Below are 15,666 nucleotides of genomic sequence, written 5' to 3' on the forward strand. Positions count from 1 at the left end.
TTTCATTTGTCATTTATCCAACTACACAATAATGCAAACGTCTAATGGTATATATATGTAAAAACTGAAACGGAACTTCCATCATTCTGCTCCTCATGTTTAGCAATCGTTCGTCGTGTAGCTGTTTTGTTCATTGCTTTTAAAATAATTTGATCCCGAACTAAAACGCCTGTTTAATCAGACTACAATATGTTATTCAATAGAAGCCTATCAATATTTACAGTTGTTTTCTCGGTTTCAGTCATACATTCCCAAAAATAACTTTGATACTTCGACTTTCACGGGTAGTCTGACTATTATTGAATTTCAATGGAATCTGCCATCAAATCATGTGAGAACCCTTAATCCATTGACCTGAACTGCTTTTAATGCATGTATTCTCGATCCAGATATATAGGTTATCAGAAACCTCCATCCAATGAACAAATGTAGCTACACTTTGTCTGAGTCTATTATAATCCATTTTGTACAATAACATTGCCATATTTTAAGCTCGATGTCTACTCCCAACCATAGTTTCTTAATGTCTTGCGAGTGAAGATTATGAGATGATAAACACAATGATAAATGTGTCTTTGAAGAATAAACTGCAAAGAATTTTCCTACTGTTAATTTAATCTAATGGCCCAGTATTTGATGATTTTCGCTTCGTACGATGGAAAATATCTGATTTAGGACTAACGTATCTTAAATCTAGTTTTAGAAAAATCAGCTGATGCCTAAGAACGTTTGTGTAACCGAAGCTCTGTGAAACATAAGACGGTCAGTGTTTTTAGTGAAAAGGAGCACCTTTAGAAATAGGGACAAAACCGACAAATAATATAGGACAATGTTGCCGTTATGTAATCGCTTAAGTTAATACACTGCACAAACAACAGATCAAGTGGGGATCTACAAGTTAGAAACAAATAAATCGAATATGATGATATCACAAATTGAGTGAGAAGTCTACAAGACCACAAAATTGGGAAATTCGAGGAATGCATCATTTTTACTGAATAATCATGATCAGTGTGTTTAGAAACTTATAAAGCACTCGAACGTGAACTGATCACACGCTGTCTGCTGCACATCCAGTGCTACTGCTGGTCCGAATCCCGCGTATAAAAGGAAGGTGATGATGAAGTGCTTATACTGATTAATACGTTTTTTGAAACTACAAAACAAAGTACATCCAAATGTCTTCATTGCTTACTCTGACTTAAGTACTAGTCCAATTGTGACTATTAGAGTACACATCGGATAGTCCTGGGAATAGGTAGTCATCAAACCGAATTCTACTAACTTTAACAATCATAATCAGATGTAGAGAAAGCTATGTTACCCTACTAAAAATGATAACCAGAGTACATCAAATAAAATATTTACAATCTGTCTCGTTACTCGAAGAATCTTGATGGTAAGAGCTAGCAGCCTTCAAAAGCTCCGAAGGCAACACTGTTCGGAAAACCAGAGGAAAAATAAACATACAGACGTGGGAATTCTAAACAATGTAAGAGACCGTGAGGGTAATTTACATGGCCACAGAAATGAAAACACATAGAACACGTGAAGCTAACTGAACATATTTTGGACAGGAAAAGCTAACTTCAAAAGACTCATTATTGTGTTCTGGTCATCAGGACGAAAATGCCTCGCATGCACACATGAGGGGGTACACTGATACTGCCCAGAAAAGCAAATAAAGCACTCATGGCTTCACGATCATCAAAGCATCCCTCAGAACAAAGAAAGAAAGGCTAACAATGAATGCCATACAATGCCACACACACACAAATCGTAGCAGTGGAGACGATAAGAGATCAGTTTTGTGGGAGGCTACGGTCGATCGTAGAGAAGTGCTCAGGAAAGGACCTGACCATCCCGATGGAAGACCTGAACACCAGAGACGGATGGACAACACGGGGTGTGAAGACATCAGAGACATGTACTGGGAGAAAGGAACGAGAATGACGAGAGACTAGAAAATAAGTATGCTCTCGACAACATGGTAAACCTGTTCTCCTCCAAAACACATACACAAAGGTACATGAGTTTCGCCGACTCAAAATACATCAGACCACATCGATTACATCTCCATAATAAGGAAGTTCAGGATGTCGTTTTTTCTTTCTGTTAACTGTTGACTGGAGTATGAAGACCTCCACATCTCACGAAAAGCACTGCTACCCCATACACACCAACAAATCAAGGAGAACATATATAGTGTAGCATTCAGCTCCACAGAACTATACCTCAACATTCATGAGGACAAAAGCGAAATGCTGAAGAACAATACATCCAGTACCAACCAAATCACACTTGATGCTGAACACATGGAAGAAGTGCGAGCATTAACGTACCTATGTAGTACCACTGGCAAACAAGAAGGGTCTGATTCAGATGTGAGAACACGAGTTGGGAAACCCAAGCACATCATCCCTACAATTGAAGATCATCTGCAACTCGAAACAACTGTCACCCAACAACGAAGTCACAATTTCCAATACCAACATTAAAACAGTTATCCGTTATGGGTCTGCAACTTGGAGAACTACAACACAACTGTCTACGAAAGATACTCCGGATCGATTGGTCAGAGACCATCAGTAATTATCTACTCTAGGATAGAACAAACCAACTGTCAGTTGAGGGAGAATCTTGTCAGAGACGTTGCGCAAGTGTATAGGATATATACTGTGGAAATCATCAAACTGCATCATAAGGGAAGCCGTAACTCGGAGTTTTAAAGGTAAAAGTGAGAAGAGGCAGGTCAAAGAGCATATGAAGCTGGAGACAAGCTGGAGATAACAAGCAGTAATTGGCAACATTTGGGAAGGGGATATCATGAAGGAATTTACTGGAAATTTGTGGTTCACGGCCTATCATTTATTGTAAAAAATTAATTAATGATTATAAAAATTAACGAAATCTCGATTGCGACCACTTCATAATAATAGAATCTGTTGGTGGACGTGGATGGTGCTCATGATCTACGAATATCGTTTTTCAGCATTTATATTAAAGATTGCCATTCATATTTTCTATGTATCAATTTTTTCTTTATCTCTCGAATTTTTACCAGGTTTTCGAAATGGAAAATAACCTGATTGCTTGATCCTACATTTCAAAGAATAATGAATCAAATCTTCATAGGTCATACGGTTAACTTTTTCTGCATTAGAGACGTAGATTTGTACTGGGTAATAATTTTTTAACTGGACCGTTTCAACTAAAGTGATCGCGTGTAGTATGCCGTTGGTGTTTCATTGTATTTTTAATTAGTAGTTAGGATAATAACTTAGAAAATGCTCTGGTTTATATTTTTAGGCGAGATTTATTTTAAAGCTGTTATGCTATACACAAGTGAAGTATTATTAGTTAGTTTGTGACCTTTACTTTATATCTAGTTGATCATTTGTTATCTGATGATTAATATTTGTACATACGTTTTCGACTAAGTACTTCGCAAATAATAGTTTAAAATCCCTAGTGTTTGTATACCGAGTCAGTCAGTCGGCTGTTTTGTTGTTCGACCTTCTGGAATCTTTTCAGTTGTGATTTGATTTCAGTCCCGTGAACAAATAATGAGCTTTTTCCATCAAAATCTGCCCTGAGCATTACTTCCAGTTGTTTCCGCTTCCTATTCATCCTTTTCAAGTTTGCTCCCAATTCTCGACGTAGTGTGTTTTATAGTTTTCCTATTTCCCGTTTCCCTTTCAGACTACCAAATTGGCGCTTGTCTCTTGATGCAGTGTGGTGATTTCCGTAATGTGTACCCTATCCACCTCCAACGTCTTTTCCTAATTTCCTCTTCAGTTCGAAGCTGGTTTGTCCTCTTCCACAGTACGCTATTGCTGATGATATCCGGCCAACAGACATTGAGTATCTTCTGTAGACAATTGTTTATAAATACTTGTACCATTTTGATAATGGTAGTAGTAGCTGTCGAAGTTTCAGCTCCATACAGTAGGATTGCCTTAATGTTCGTATTGAAGATTCTCACTCTAACATTGGTTGACAGTTGTTTTGAGTTCTTTCTATATATTCTCCAATTGTAGGAATGCGGCACTTGCTTTGCCGATCCTCGCCTTTACGTCTGCATCAGATCATCCTTGTTCATCGATGATGCTGTCCAGATACGTGGAAGATTCCACATCTTCCAGAGCTTCTCCATCAAGTGTGACTGGGTTGGTGTTCTCTGTGTTGTATTTGAGGATCTTGCATTTTCCTTTGTGTGTGTTGAGGTCCACTGATCCAGAGACTTCTTCTACAGTGGTTTTCTTCCTCTGCATTTGTTCGTGTGTATGAACGATGAAGTATCTGTCAAATTGAGGATTTCCGAAAAATCCATAACCACAATTTCACTCAATATTCATATACAGATTTAAATGTTTGAATACATCTGTCAACATTTGAGCTTTCTGATTATATACTTTTGAAATCATGGTTAACTCTTAACCACAAGGTTCATATGTTTATATATCACGCCATTCATTTCAACATGGGTAAATGGGTAGTGTTATCATACAATAAGTATGAATGAAAAATAATGAACACAGACATCTAACTTTGGTTATTCAGTGATTCATGGCGAAGGAGAATTTAGCGACAATATGTGAACCGACTTAATATCTCATACCACAACATCAACACAGCGAACTTGTTTACTGAGATTTACTAATGAATATATTAACTACTCTTATGCTTATCACTTTGAAACGTGTCTATTATGGGCATGCAACAAATTAAGTGAACGAGAAACTGTTTCATTTGACTTGACTAATAATCTGACTATTAAAACAACCCTCTAAAATCCAACCTGATATTTGGAACTTGTAATAAGCTTAACTCTTTCATATGAGAGCAATATATATATATATATATATATATATATATATATATATATCAAAATAGTAAAAATGAAATATATTCACTTATTTTAGGAGGCTCTGGTATAAAAAAGCAGTTCATTTGAAAACTATTTACAAATATTGACGGAGAAAGTTCGACTGAATGAAAATCATTTGATAAGTGGAAATCGAAAAGGAAATCCAATAAAATGTCTTGATATCACAAACAAAAAACAATTGATATTTAAGAAACGAAGAATTGATTATTTACGAAGCTTTTCAAGAAGATTATTGAACAACTCTTGGAATGAGACAATCACTGCGTCAGAGGATTGAAGTCCTCCATCTGCGTCTGTGTAATATGAAAAAAAGTAGCGTTATAAGAAAAAACGTCAACAGCTGAACTTTATTGGTAGCAAATAAAATCAAGCTTCTAAGTCTGCCTTCTTACTGTTGAGTATTTAAGAGTACATTTTACATGTATTGATCACTAGCTATTACTTTGTGTCTGGACGCTTTAGGAATCATACTGGTTGAATTTAAAATAGTCTTTATCTAAAAACCGTTCAATTTCTGCGGACTTATGACTAAAATAATGGATTTACTGAACAACAGAAATTTAATTTAATAATGAGTATTATCTCAGATGAATTGGTCAATATGGACAATATAAACTACAAATAGCAGACTCTAGTGAATCTTTTGGATGCCACATACCGAGAGTAGAAATTAATGAAAAACATGTAAATAACGTTTATGCAACTTGCAACATCAACTTGTGATAACTTCTTTTAAGGAACAAATCTAACAACAAAGTATGGTAGAATTTAGCCTAAACATACAAGCTCTTTTCTGCTTAGTATCGCTGAAAAGTGTTTCGCTACTTCAAATTGACATTTTAATCGACTAGGATTTATATCCAGGGAAAATCACGATTAAGAAACTCCTTCAGCTCTAAGACTTCCCGTTTGTACAATAACATGAGATCACAACTATATATAACTGGGGTATAAATATCTTTTAACATATCCAACTGTAACAATAAACAACACTAATTCGACAATTCCAGTAGTCTTGATAACGATAAAATATTTTTTTAGTGTACGTATAGGTGCCAACGAACACATTTACCAGACCAACCAGGAAGTACATACATCTTTCCTAGTTCATCTGCAAATTATACGGTATGAAACTAAATGGATTAGAATTGCGTGCTAGTAAGTTTGGTGTGATCATAATAACTACCTATTGATTATAACCCAGTGAATAAAACCGCACCAAATAAGCGAAATCGAATATATATATATATATATATATATATATATATATATATATATATATATATGATAAACATTACAATGACAAAACAAAACTCCATTTACAGAATAAGGAATTAGATGAGGGAATGTAAAGGACGAACTAGTACAAATACAGATTTGGCTGACAGCCAACTAAATGAAATTGAAGTTGATTGGTTTTCATATTTTATCTGTTATAAGAAATGTTTGCACGTGAACAACGTTTATCCTCATTAGGGATACTTTTGTTCATTCCACAAACACTTAAATTTGAAAAGAATGAAGGATATTAATTAGGTTACTGAAAGTTGATAGATGTTATTGAATTGTAATGCAAGGAATTAAACAGTCTAGTAGCAACCTTACTTACTTACTTACGCCTGTTACCCCTCGTCGAGGAGCATAGGCCGCTCACCAGCATTCTCCATCCAACTCTGTCCTGAGCCTTCCTTTCCAGTTCTTTCCAGTTGCTATTCATCCTTTTCATATCTGCTTCTATTTCCCGGCGTACGTGTGTTCTTTGGCCTTCCTCTTTTCCACTTCCCTTCCGGATTCCAAGTTAGGGATTGAGTCGTGATGCACGTTGGTGATTTCCTTAATGTATGTCCGATCCACTTCCAAAGTCTTTTCCTAATTTCCTCTTCAGTTCGAAGCTGGTTTGTCCTCTTCCACAGTACGCTGTTGCTGATAGTATCCGGACAATGGATGTTGAGTATTTTGCGTAGACAACTGTTTATAAATACTTGTACCTTCCTGATGATGGTCGTAGTAGTTCTCCACGTTTCAGCTCCATACAGTAGGACTGTCTTGACGTTCGTATTAAAGATTCTGACCTTGAAATTGGTTGAGAGTTGTTTTGAGTTCCATATGTTCTTCAATTGTAGAAATGCTGCCCTTGCTTTGCCAATCCTCGCCTTTACATCTGCATCCGATCCTCCTTGTTTATCAACGATGCTCCCCAGGTACTTGAATGTTTCCACCTCTTCCAGAGTTTCGCCATCAAGTTTGATTGGGTTGGTGTTCTCCGTGTTGCATTTGAGAATCTTGCTTTTTCCTTTGTGAATGTGGAGGCCTATCGATGCGGAGGCTGCTGCTACATTTGCGGTCTTCATCTGCATTTGTTTGTGTGTATGAGAGAGGTGGGCTAGGTCATCTGCGAAGTCCAAATCATCTAATTGATTCTGAGAAGTCCATTGTATTCCGTATTTCCCGTCAGATGTCGAATTCTTCATAATCCAGTCAATCACTAGAAGGAAGAGGAATGGGGAGAGTAGACAGCCTTGTCTGACTCCGGTCCTTACTGGAAATGCATCTGTCAGCTGTCCTCCATGCATGACTTTGCACTGTAGTCCATCGTATGAGTTTTGGATAATGTTGACAATCTTTTCAGGAACTCCATAGTGTCGAAGAAGTTTCCATAATGTTCTCCTGTCCACGCTGTCAAACGCCTTCTCATAGTCAATGAAGTTGACGTATAGTGATGAGTTCCACTCAACTGATTGTTCAACGATGATCCGTAGTGTCGCAATCTGGTCTGTGCACGACCTATCCTTACGGAATCCAGCCTGATGATCCCTAAGTTCGGCGTCTACTACGTCTTTCATCCGATTCAGCAGCACTCTGTTGAAAACTTTTCCTGGTGCTAACAACAAACTGATGCCTCTGTAGTTCTCACATTTGCTCAGATCTCCTTTCTTTGGTATCTTGATGAGATATCATTCTTTCCAGTCCATTGGAACTTGTTCCTCTTCCCAAATCTTCTTGAATAGAAGGTGAAGCATATTTGCAGTTATTTCAATGTCTGACTTCAGTGCTTCTGCTGGTATATTGTCAGGTCCTGCCGCCTTCCCACTTTTGATTTGTCTGATGGCCATCTTTACTTCTTCGATCGTTGGTGGAGTGACATCTATTGGAAGGTCAGTGTGGGCTGCTTCGATGTTCGGTGGGTTCAATGGGGCTGGTCTATTCAGCAGTTCCTCGAAGTATTCTGCCCATCTTTTCCTCTGTTCTTGAATCTCAGTGATTGTCTTTCCTTCTTTGTCCTTGACTGGTCTGTCTGGTTTGCTATATCTTCCTGCCAATTTCTTCGTTGTATCATATTCCCTTCTATTGCAGCTTTTTCCGCCGCCGTTGCTAGTTCTCCCATGTATTTCTGCTTGTCGGCCTTAATGCTTTTCTTCACTTCCCTGTTTGCTTCTGCGTAGTCTGCTTGTGCTTTGACTTTCTCTGCTCGTGTTCGGCTGTTGTTAATTGCTAGTTTCTTGTTTTTCCTTTCTTGAATTTTGTCCAGGGTTCCCATAGATATCCATTCCTTGTGATGATGCTTCTTAGGACCAAGAACCTCCTGACACGTTGAAGTTAGTGCTTCTTTTATCCCTTTCTAGTTGTCCTCCAAAGTAGTTTCTTGTTCATTCAGTAGATCCTGTAGAGCTTGGAACCTGTTGTTGATAGTTATCTTGAATTCACGGGGCTTGTCAGTATCTCGAAGGAAGGCTGTATTGAACCTTTGTAGTGCTGTTTGTCCAGTTGTCCAGTGTTTCTTTAGCTTCAGTCTCATCTTGGCCACAACCAGGTGGTGATCTGAAGCTATGTCAGCTCCTCTCCGGGTTCTCACATCTTCCATTGATCTTAGGAATTTTTTGTTGATACAGATGTGATCTATCTGGTTCTCTTTGGTTTGGTCCGGTGAGATCCATGTAGCTTTGTGTATGCGTTTGTGTGGGAATATTGTGCCGCCTATAACCAATTTGTTGAATGCACACCGGTTTGCAAGTCTCTCCCCATTTTCATTTCTCTCTCCTAGTCCATGTCGTCCAATTACATCTTCATATCCTGTGTTGTCCACTCCAACTTTAGCATTTAGATCTCCCATCAGGATGGTCAGGTCCTTTCGTGAGCACTTTGCTATAATTGATTGCAGCCTTTCATAAAATGATCTTTATCATCGTCGTTGCTATCATTGGTGGGTGCATAACATTGGATAACGTTCATTGTGATCCCTTGCTTCTTTGTTCTGAATGATGCCTTGATTATCCTGGGTCCATGAGATTCTCATCCCACAAGTGCATTTCGTGCTTCTTTGGACAGCATTAGAGCAACTCCCTGAGTGTGTGGAGCATTTTCCCCTTCGTGACCGGAGTACAACAGCATCTCTCCTGTACCTAGCCTTTGTTATCCAGTTTGTGTCCAATGGGTTTCGCTGATTCCGAGTACTGCCAAGTTGTATCTCCTCGTTTCCATTGCTATTTGGCTGGTCTTTCCTGTCTCCCACATTGTCCGGACGTTCCATGTACCTATAAAAAGTGTTGCTCTGGTTGTTAGAAGGTGCATCGGTCTCGTGACTTCCGAATAATTTCGGCTTTTATCATGAGACGTCATAATTATTCCTTCAACTCCCAGGGCAGAGTTTAAATGGTTTGAATAATTTTTTCTGGTTAGCGTTTTTTTAGCGAGTTAGCTTTTCTACGGGATGGGGTCGTATAGGTAGTAGCAACCTATACGAAAATAAAACTGCGAAGTTTTTTATCTTTTGAACATCATGATGTTCAAAACGATAAGTTTTGTGTCACGTTGTGCGGAAATGGTATTGATCAGTAGAATGTGGGCAATTGAGATACTACTAAACACTCAGCATTATGATTTACGAGATGTGGAATAATAACAGTATGCACATATGCCAATTAGAGAGTGACCAGTTGTAGTCCTAAACATCAATGGGAAGATTCAAACAAACAATAGTAAGTGAATTTAATATTATAAAAGGTTTTACGATAAGTTTATAAATCTGCCAAACTTGTTTCAACAAGAAGTTTTAGCCGAAATTTCACAGATACAACTGGATATGAACTGATAACAGTAATGGGAAAAACAACTAACTTTTTGAATGTTGGCTGATGAAGGAATTCGACTCAGCTAATTCGAATGGGCACAAACCTTCGTCAAGAGCTCTGGTCAGTCTAGGATCAAGTGGTAACCGACCAATTATTTCAAGATCTGAAAATGATGAATCATCAGCATTTTCATTGTGTTTGGTAGTGGATAGAGAGCTGGCACCGCCTGTGAATGATGGAAATAATGGACATGTGTGTTTGCAAGTTGGACACACAAATTCAACCATATTCTCCACGACCCCTAAGATTGGGATTGATAGTTTCCGACAAAAATCTATTTCCTGAGAAGAAATGGTTAGATATAAACAATATAGACGAGATTTAATAAGCAAACTTTCTTTGTAAAAAAAAAGCCAAGTAGGTAAAGAGCCTAAAGAGAGTTTATTTGTCTGGATAAAACAAACTATGTTATGTTAAGCAGACACACTAACCTTCGATAGATATAAAAAATGACCATTAAACAGTCATGTAATTTATCATCGCTGGAGACTGAAATATTTTATTTATGCTCCTTTCAACTTTAGCTGAACTCATTAGGATAACAAATGAGCAGCATTTTAAGTCACCATCAGTATAAACTTGGTAACTATTTTATTTACTCATTTAAGTCAAATAAATTCTGGCATTATAAGACACTGCAAGATGATCAAGACAAATGAGCCGATAATACTGTGAGAAAACAAAGGAGAGAAGACCAGAAAAATCAATTAAGAAATGAACAAAAACAGAACTTAGAGACACTCAAGAAAGCCTTCTTTCAGGTAAGTAATATTTCCATACTATTTCGACATGTGATTAAAAACTACATCAAGATCTCACCCAGAGATTCGTGACAAACCGATAGAAGACAGTCCTACACAGCTTTATTTTATATCATCACATCACAAGCTAACTAACTCTCTGTCTTTCTACCCAGTTCCAGAGCTGGAAAATAAAGTGAGATATGGAAGTTACTAGGATGACATTAGTAAGACATAATTAAGCCACGGAATTCAGTGTCTTGAAATAGTCACGTTGATTAAAGTGTTGTTACCGCACACAAACACACTTTGCCAAACGCCGATATAACTAACGTAGTATTGTTACCGCATACGAGATCAAGGTGGTCGAACACAGAGACGCTGAAGGTTTTCAGCTCAATGAGTTTAGGTTTCACAACCACAGAGCAAAGCTGAGCTCACTGGGATGTTTTTTACCTGACGTTTTACACTCAGACAGATGTAAGGATGACGCTAAAGATAGACTAGATTGGCATAAGCCACTATGTATTTTGCTAGGGGTAGATTGATTTCATTCCCCATGCCACCAATGCCCAGATATACGAACTTTTTGACTATATCTAACGTTCATCACAAAGAGTAAGGGCAGGAACAAACTCCTCGCAGTTTTGGAGGACTCTGAACTTGGATTTCGAATCTGGGTAAAGGTATGTTTTGCAGACATCATTTTCAATTTACTACATAAAGTTTTCAAGCATTTCGCAACATCTAATATTTCTGTTGAATGTTGCCTATTTGGAAGTTACAAATAGAAGCACTTGGTGGTCCTGTGTATAATTTATTTTCTAATGAAAATATAGTTGATAGTTTATAAAACGAGAGATAAATGATTTACAGTTAAATTTCCCAGCACCAATCAATACCAGTTAGAGCGCTATTTTGACCGAGAAAGTATTTATTCCACATAAAACTTGAGTCACCTCAATGAGTTGAGGTTGTGTACTACAAATAAGTTCAAAACTAGACTAAGATTTTCATTGATTGCCTTCCCATGTGGTTTTTTAAATGATATCACACTATTTTCTAAGTGATTTCAAATTAAGTGTATCAATATCACTGGTTTTTAGGAACAATATCCACCGTTAGATTTTAGATGTAAATTTTATTTTTACCAGTTTGAAGATTTTCTTGACGATTTCCACAGATGAGAAAAACGAGTTTTTGAACATTCTTATTATAGTCACTTTATTTATAAGTGAACCACTTTTTGAATAAAACCAACTAAACACTGCTATGATAAACATACAAATAGTAACTTCATTTTATAGGCTATTTATATTTTATTATTCTTTGTTGTGGAGATATAGGTTGAGAGAATTTTTTCAATTTTTACGGTTTGCAGTACAACTGAATATCTCATGTTCAAATAAGTACAATTACACTGCATAAAATTATTTGTTTGATTTAGTAAAAATCAAGCGCAATATAGTGGTTTCAATTGAGACCAGATCAGACTTATCAATTTGTTGACTTCTGTCCAGTTACATAAATATCGAAATGGGATCATTTTGATTTTTTGTTATACCTGAGTAATACTACTCTTGTGATACTGTTTATTTGTCATCTGATACAGTATACTGCAGCATATAAAGGTAAAGACATTGTCTGGTTCTTATGTAAATAATTAATATTGTATCCAATTACTATGCTATTTCGTCTACTTTTTATGTCTCTTAGTCAAAAGCATACAAATATACATTTTGTCGGTTTAATGCATATTGCACTGTTGCAACCGTTTTTCAATTTTATCTTCCCCTTGTAGTTCCCACACAATTTTATCGCTTATGAATTAGACAGAAATATTGAACACAATCAAGATTTGATTCTATGTGAAGAGGAAGAAAATATTTCCAGTTAGAATAGGTTAACCTAAAACAGATTACTAGGAAATCACTCCGTTATTATTGAATTTTGTAGTAAGGAAATGAGTTTGAGTTCAATGGCTCTGAAAAGTTCATCAAGTTTTGAACTATTGATTATGTGGGTTTAAGTCATTTAAATAATATTTTCTTGTAGAATCGAAACAATTAAGCTGCTAATAAATTTTCGAGAGCTAAGGAAGCTATTTCATCCTTATTTGAAATCTTTGAGAACACCATTAAGGCACTTGTAATTCACCTTTGTTGAAATCAGTTTCAACAGAGATTCAATAAAAAAATACAGTTTCTTAATAAAGTTCACTCCTTTAAACATAGAGATTAATTGGCGACTTTTGTATAAAACGGAATGAAATACCTTGGCAAAAAACGAAATAGAAGCCCGTTGTTTATGAGCAGCGTAAAATGTAGTCAGACAGAGCATTTCCTAGAATCGTTTGGCCATGAAATGGAATGAACGTGTATCTCTAGCTATTTTATTACATTATTAGAGAAACAACGAATATCTTCGTCTAGTTATGAAGAAATTTGTAGTACAAAACCTCTCGAAGTAACGCCGGTAGCGGTTTTTCAATAACCATAATGTAGCTATTATACTAAATATCGAATTCTGATGGAACATCAAACCAAGAAAGGGAAGAATCCCACTTATTTGTACACTAATCAAATTCGTAAACATACATGTGATAAGTGCACTTCATAATGGAATGGCAATGGTATATGATTTATATATCGACGATTGAAATAAAAAAAAGCATTAGAGTAGATACTTATATACACAAAGATGTGGATAATTTCATAATCAACTGCACATATCATTGTAACAGTAATCAATTGAATAACTTGTTCCAAACAATATATAACAATAATCTACATTTATCACTACAATAATAAAATGAATTTATACAAGAAAAACGACTAGTCAGTTAGTAGTGTGATAGTTCTGTTAAATAAGACTGATTTTATCTACATAGGGTTGTGAAGGTCGAAAGATGTACTAATGTGTAGTAGGGATTGATTTCCGCTTAGTATTGAAAATTCAGTGCTCGATAATTCAAATACTATAGGAAATATCGTATAAGTGGTCAAAAACTATTAGAAAGTCTAAGAGACGAGTATTCAGTGAGACATGTTAGCTTTGTGACTTTGAAATACTGTGTAGAGAGAGTTAGCGTAAAAAATTCACTTGACTGCGTTCACACCTGCTTAGTCCTCTAGCTAGACAAACAGAAAGACTACTTTTCCCAACTCCACCCTTGCCAGAGAGAATAATTATTCTGTGGCGAATTGAACCAAGACGTCGTTTTATGGAGAGAATCGTGTCTGGTTCACGTTGAGAAAGAGGAAGTCTGGCTTGTCCACTTGAACACAAAGATCGATTAGGACAACCTTCACATGCTGAGGCTTTCCCGGCTAGATCACTTTGTGTACCAGGGCAGGGAGATGGGGCATCTAATGGAACATCTGACATTCTGGAGGTTAAGAAAAGGAATTTTACCATATATATATATATTTTACAGAAGCAAAAACGATAAATTTTACCTAACACTCAGTTGAAGACATGAAATTAGAGTTTTATATACGGTCATCAATAGGCTCACTAAATATATATTGGTAAACAACAAATATCTTTTACAGGTTAACCGATAAATTGAGTACCAGCTGAATTTCTTCTAGTACTGTATAAACTAAGAGCACCCAAAAATTAAGGAACATAGTCATATACTATTATTAGCTGGCAGCCAGATAAAGCGACTCCACGGTTGAGAGCCAGCCGTTCAGATTACTGACTTATTATTTCAAATATTTTCGGCTAGTGAGTGGCATGTTGTTTTAAAATGTGGGTTACTCTGGAGACTTTTGATTGCCAGTGTTTACATTTGATACAAAATCGTGCACAATTAAAAAAATTAAAAGAATTTCGTCAGACACCGACCCACTAGGGTTCAATCGTCGGATTAGCCTTGAGACTGATATTTCAACCACTTTGTTAGTCAAACTGATTTCTCTGTGGTTGTCACAGGAGTACTTTTATCCTTTTTTTATAAACTGGGACGATCGGCCATCGACACCAGTGAGATAGGATTACGTCGAATCCCCGAAAGTCATCTAAGATCTCAGTCAATCTAACTGCTAAAACTTGACGACTACCCTCAAAGATTTTCGAGGCTGATTTGTCTGAAGCTGCTGCAACCATAGCTTTAGATTCCACTTGGTCTTTTGAAATGACGTCCGGTTTTCTTCCTTACACCAATGGAAAACTAATTTCTCTTAGACGAATATCTAAACTAGATACCCTACCGAAGTCTATTCTACAGGACTTCAACACAACTCGAATCAAGAACACGTGACCGATATAACTAGAACGTGGGTTTACTTCCACGTCAACAACCGACAATAATAATAGTAACAAGGGTAGGGAAATATATAACACTCGTAATACCTGTCAGACTAAATAAACAACCAGACACTATTTTCCTGGCCCACACACCTCAACTAAGAGTTGAAGGGCTTATGTCAACTCGGCATTCAGGTCGCTTAAAGATGATGGGTGACAAGTGTGGCTGAGGGTCTGTTGAACAGTTCCCTAAAGTGTTCTGTCCATCAGAATTATTATATCCCATTCCGTTGTACTAATTGATATTGAGATGTTTAATTGGTTAAGTCCTTTAAGATAAATTTTCCTTGATTCATCATCGATACATGTCGACTTTCTTCTATGACGTCGGGTATTTGGGGGTATGCGTAAAGTAGACAAGTTGGCGACATTTCGAACATAAAGTGACGAAAAGGGAATTGCTCGCATTCCCTGATGACAGGCAAAAATAGACTTCGGGGGTATCCCGCCTTTATTTCCCCCTTATTTTCTGACGGAATAAATTTATCCCTCGTTTTTCGGTTGTTTGGATTACCTTACATTTAGCCTCATAATTACACCTGACCAAGCTTTGAGAATAATGTGGTTTGGTTTCATCTTGAAGGCAATCTGG

At 36.8% G+C, this 15,666-nt stretch overlaps 1 protein-coding gene across 1 annotated transcript; it reads right to left on the reverse strand.

Moving 5' to 3' along the window:
• Positions 1-4,996: 4,996 nt before the first annotated feature.
• On the reverse strand, positions 4,997-14,147 carry Smp_165770 (putative nucleotide-binding protein 1 (nbp 1)/nbp35; the record flags this gene model as incomplete). Its single annotated transcript, XM_018789129.1, has 3 exons — positions 4,997-5,184; positions 10,007-10,301; positions 13,863-14,147. 3 exons carry the CDS (start codon positions 14,145-14,147, stop codon positions 5,096-5,098), a joined length of 669 nt encoding a protein of 222 aa, XP_018654603.1. The 3' UTR covers positions 4,997-5,095.
• Positions 14,148-15,666: the final 1,519 nt, after the last annotated feature.

The sequence above is a fragment of the Schistosoma mansoni genome, chromosome W, assembly GCF_000237925.1.
Source record: "Schistosoma mansoni strain Puerto Rico chromosome W, complete genome".
Classification (NCBI taxonomy): Eukaryota; Metazoa; Platyhelminthes; class Trematoda; order Strigeidida; family Schistosomatidae; genus Schistosoma; species Schistosoma mansoni.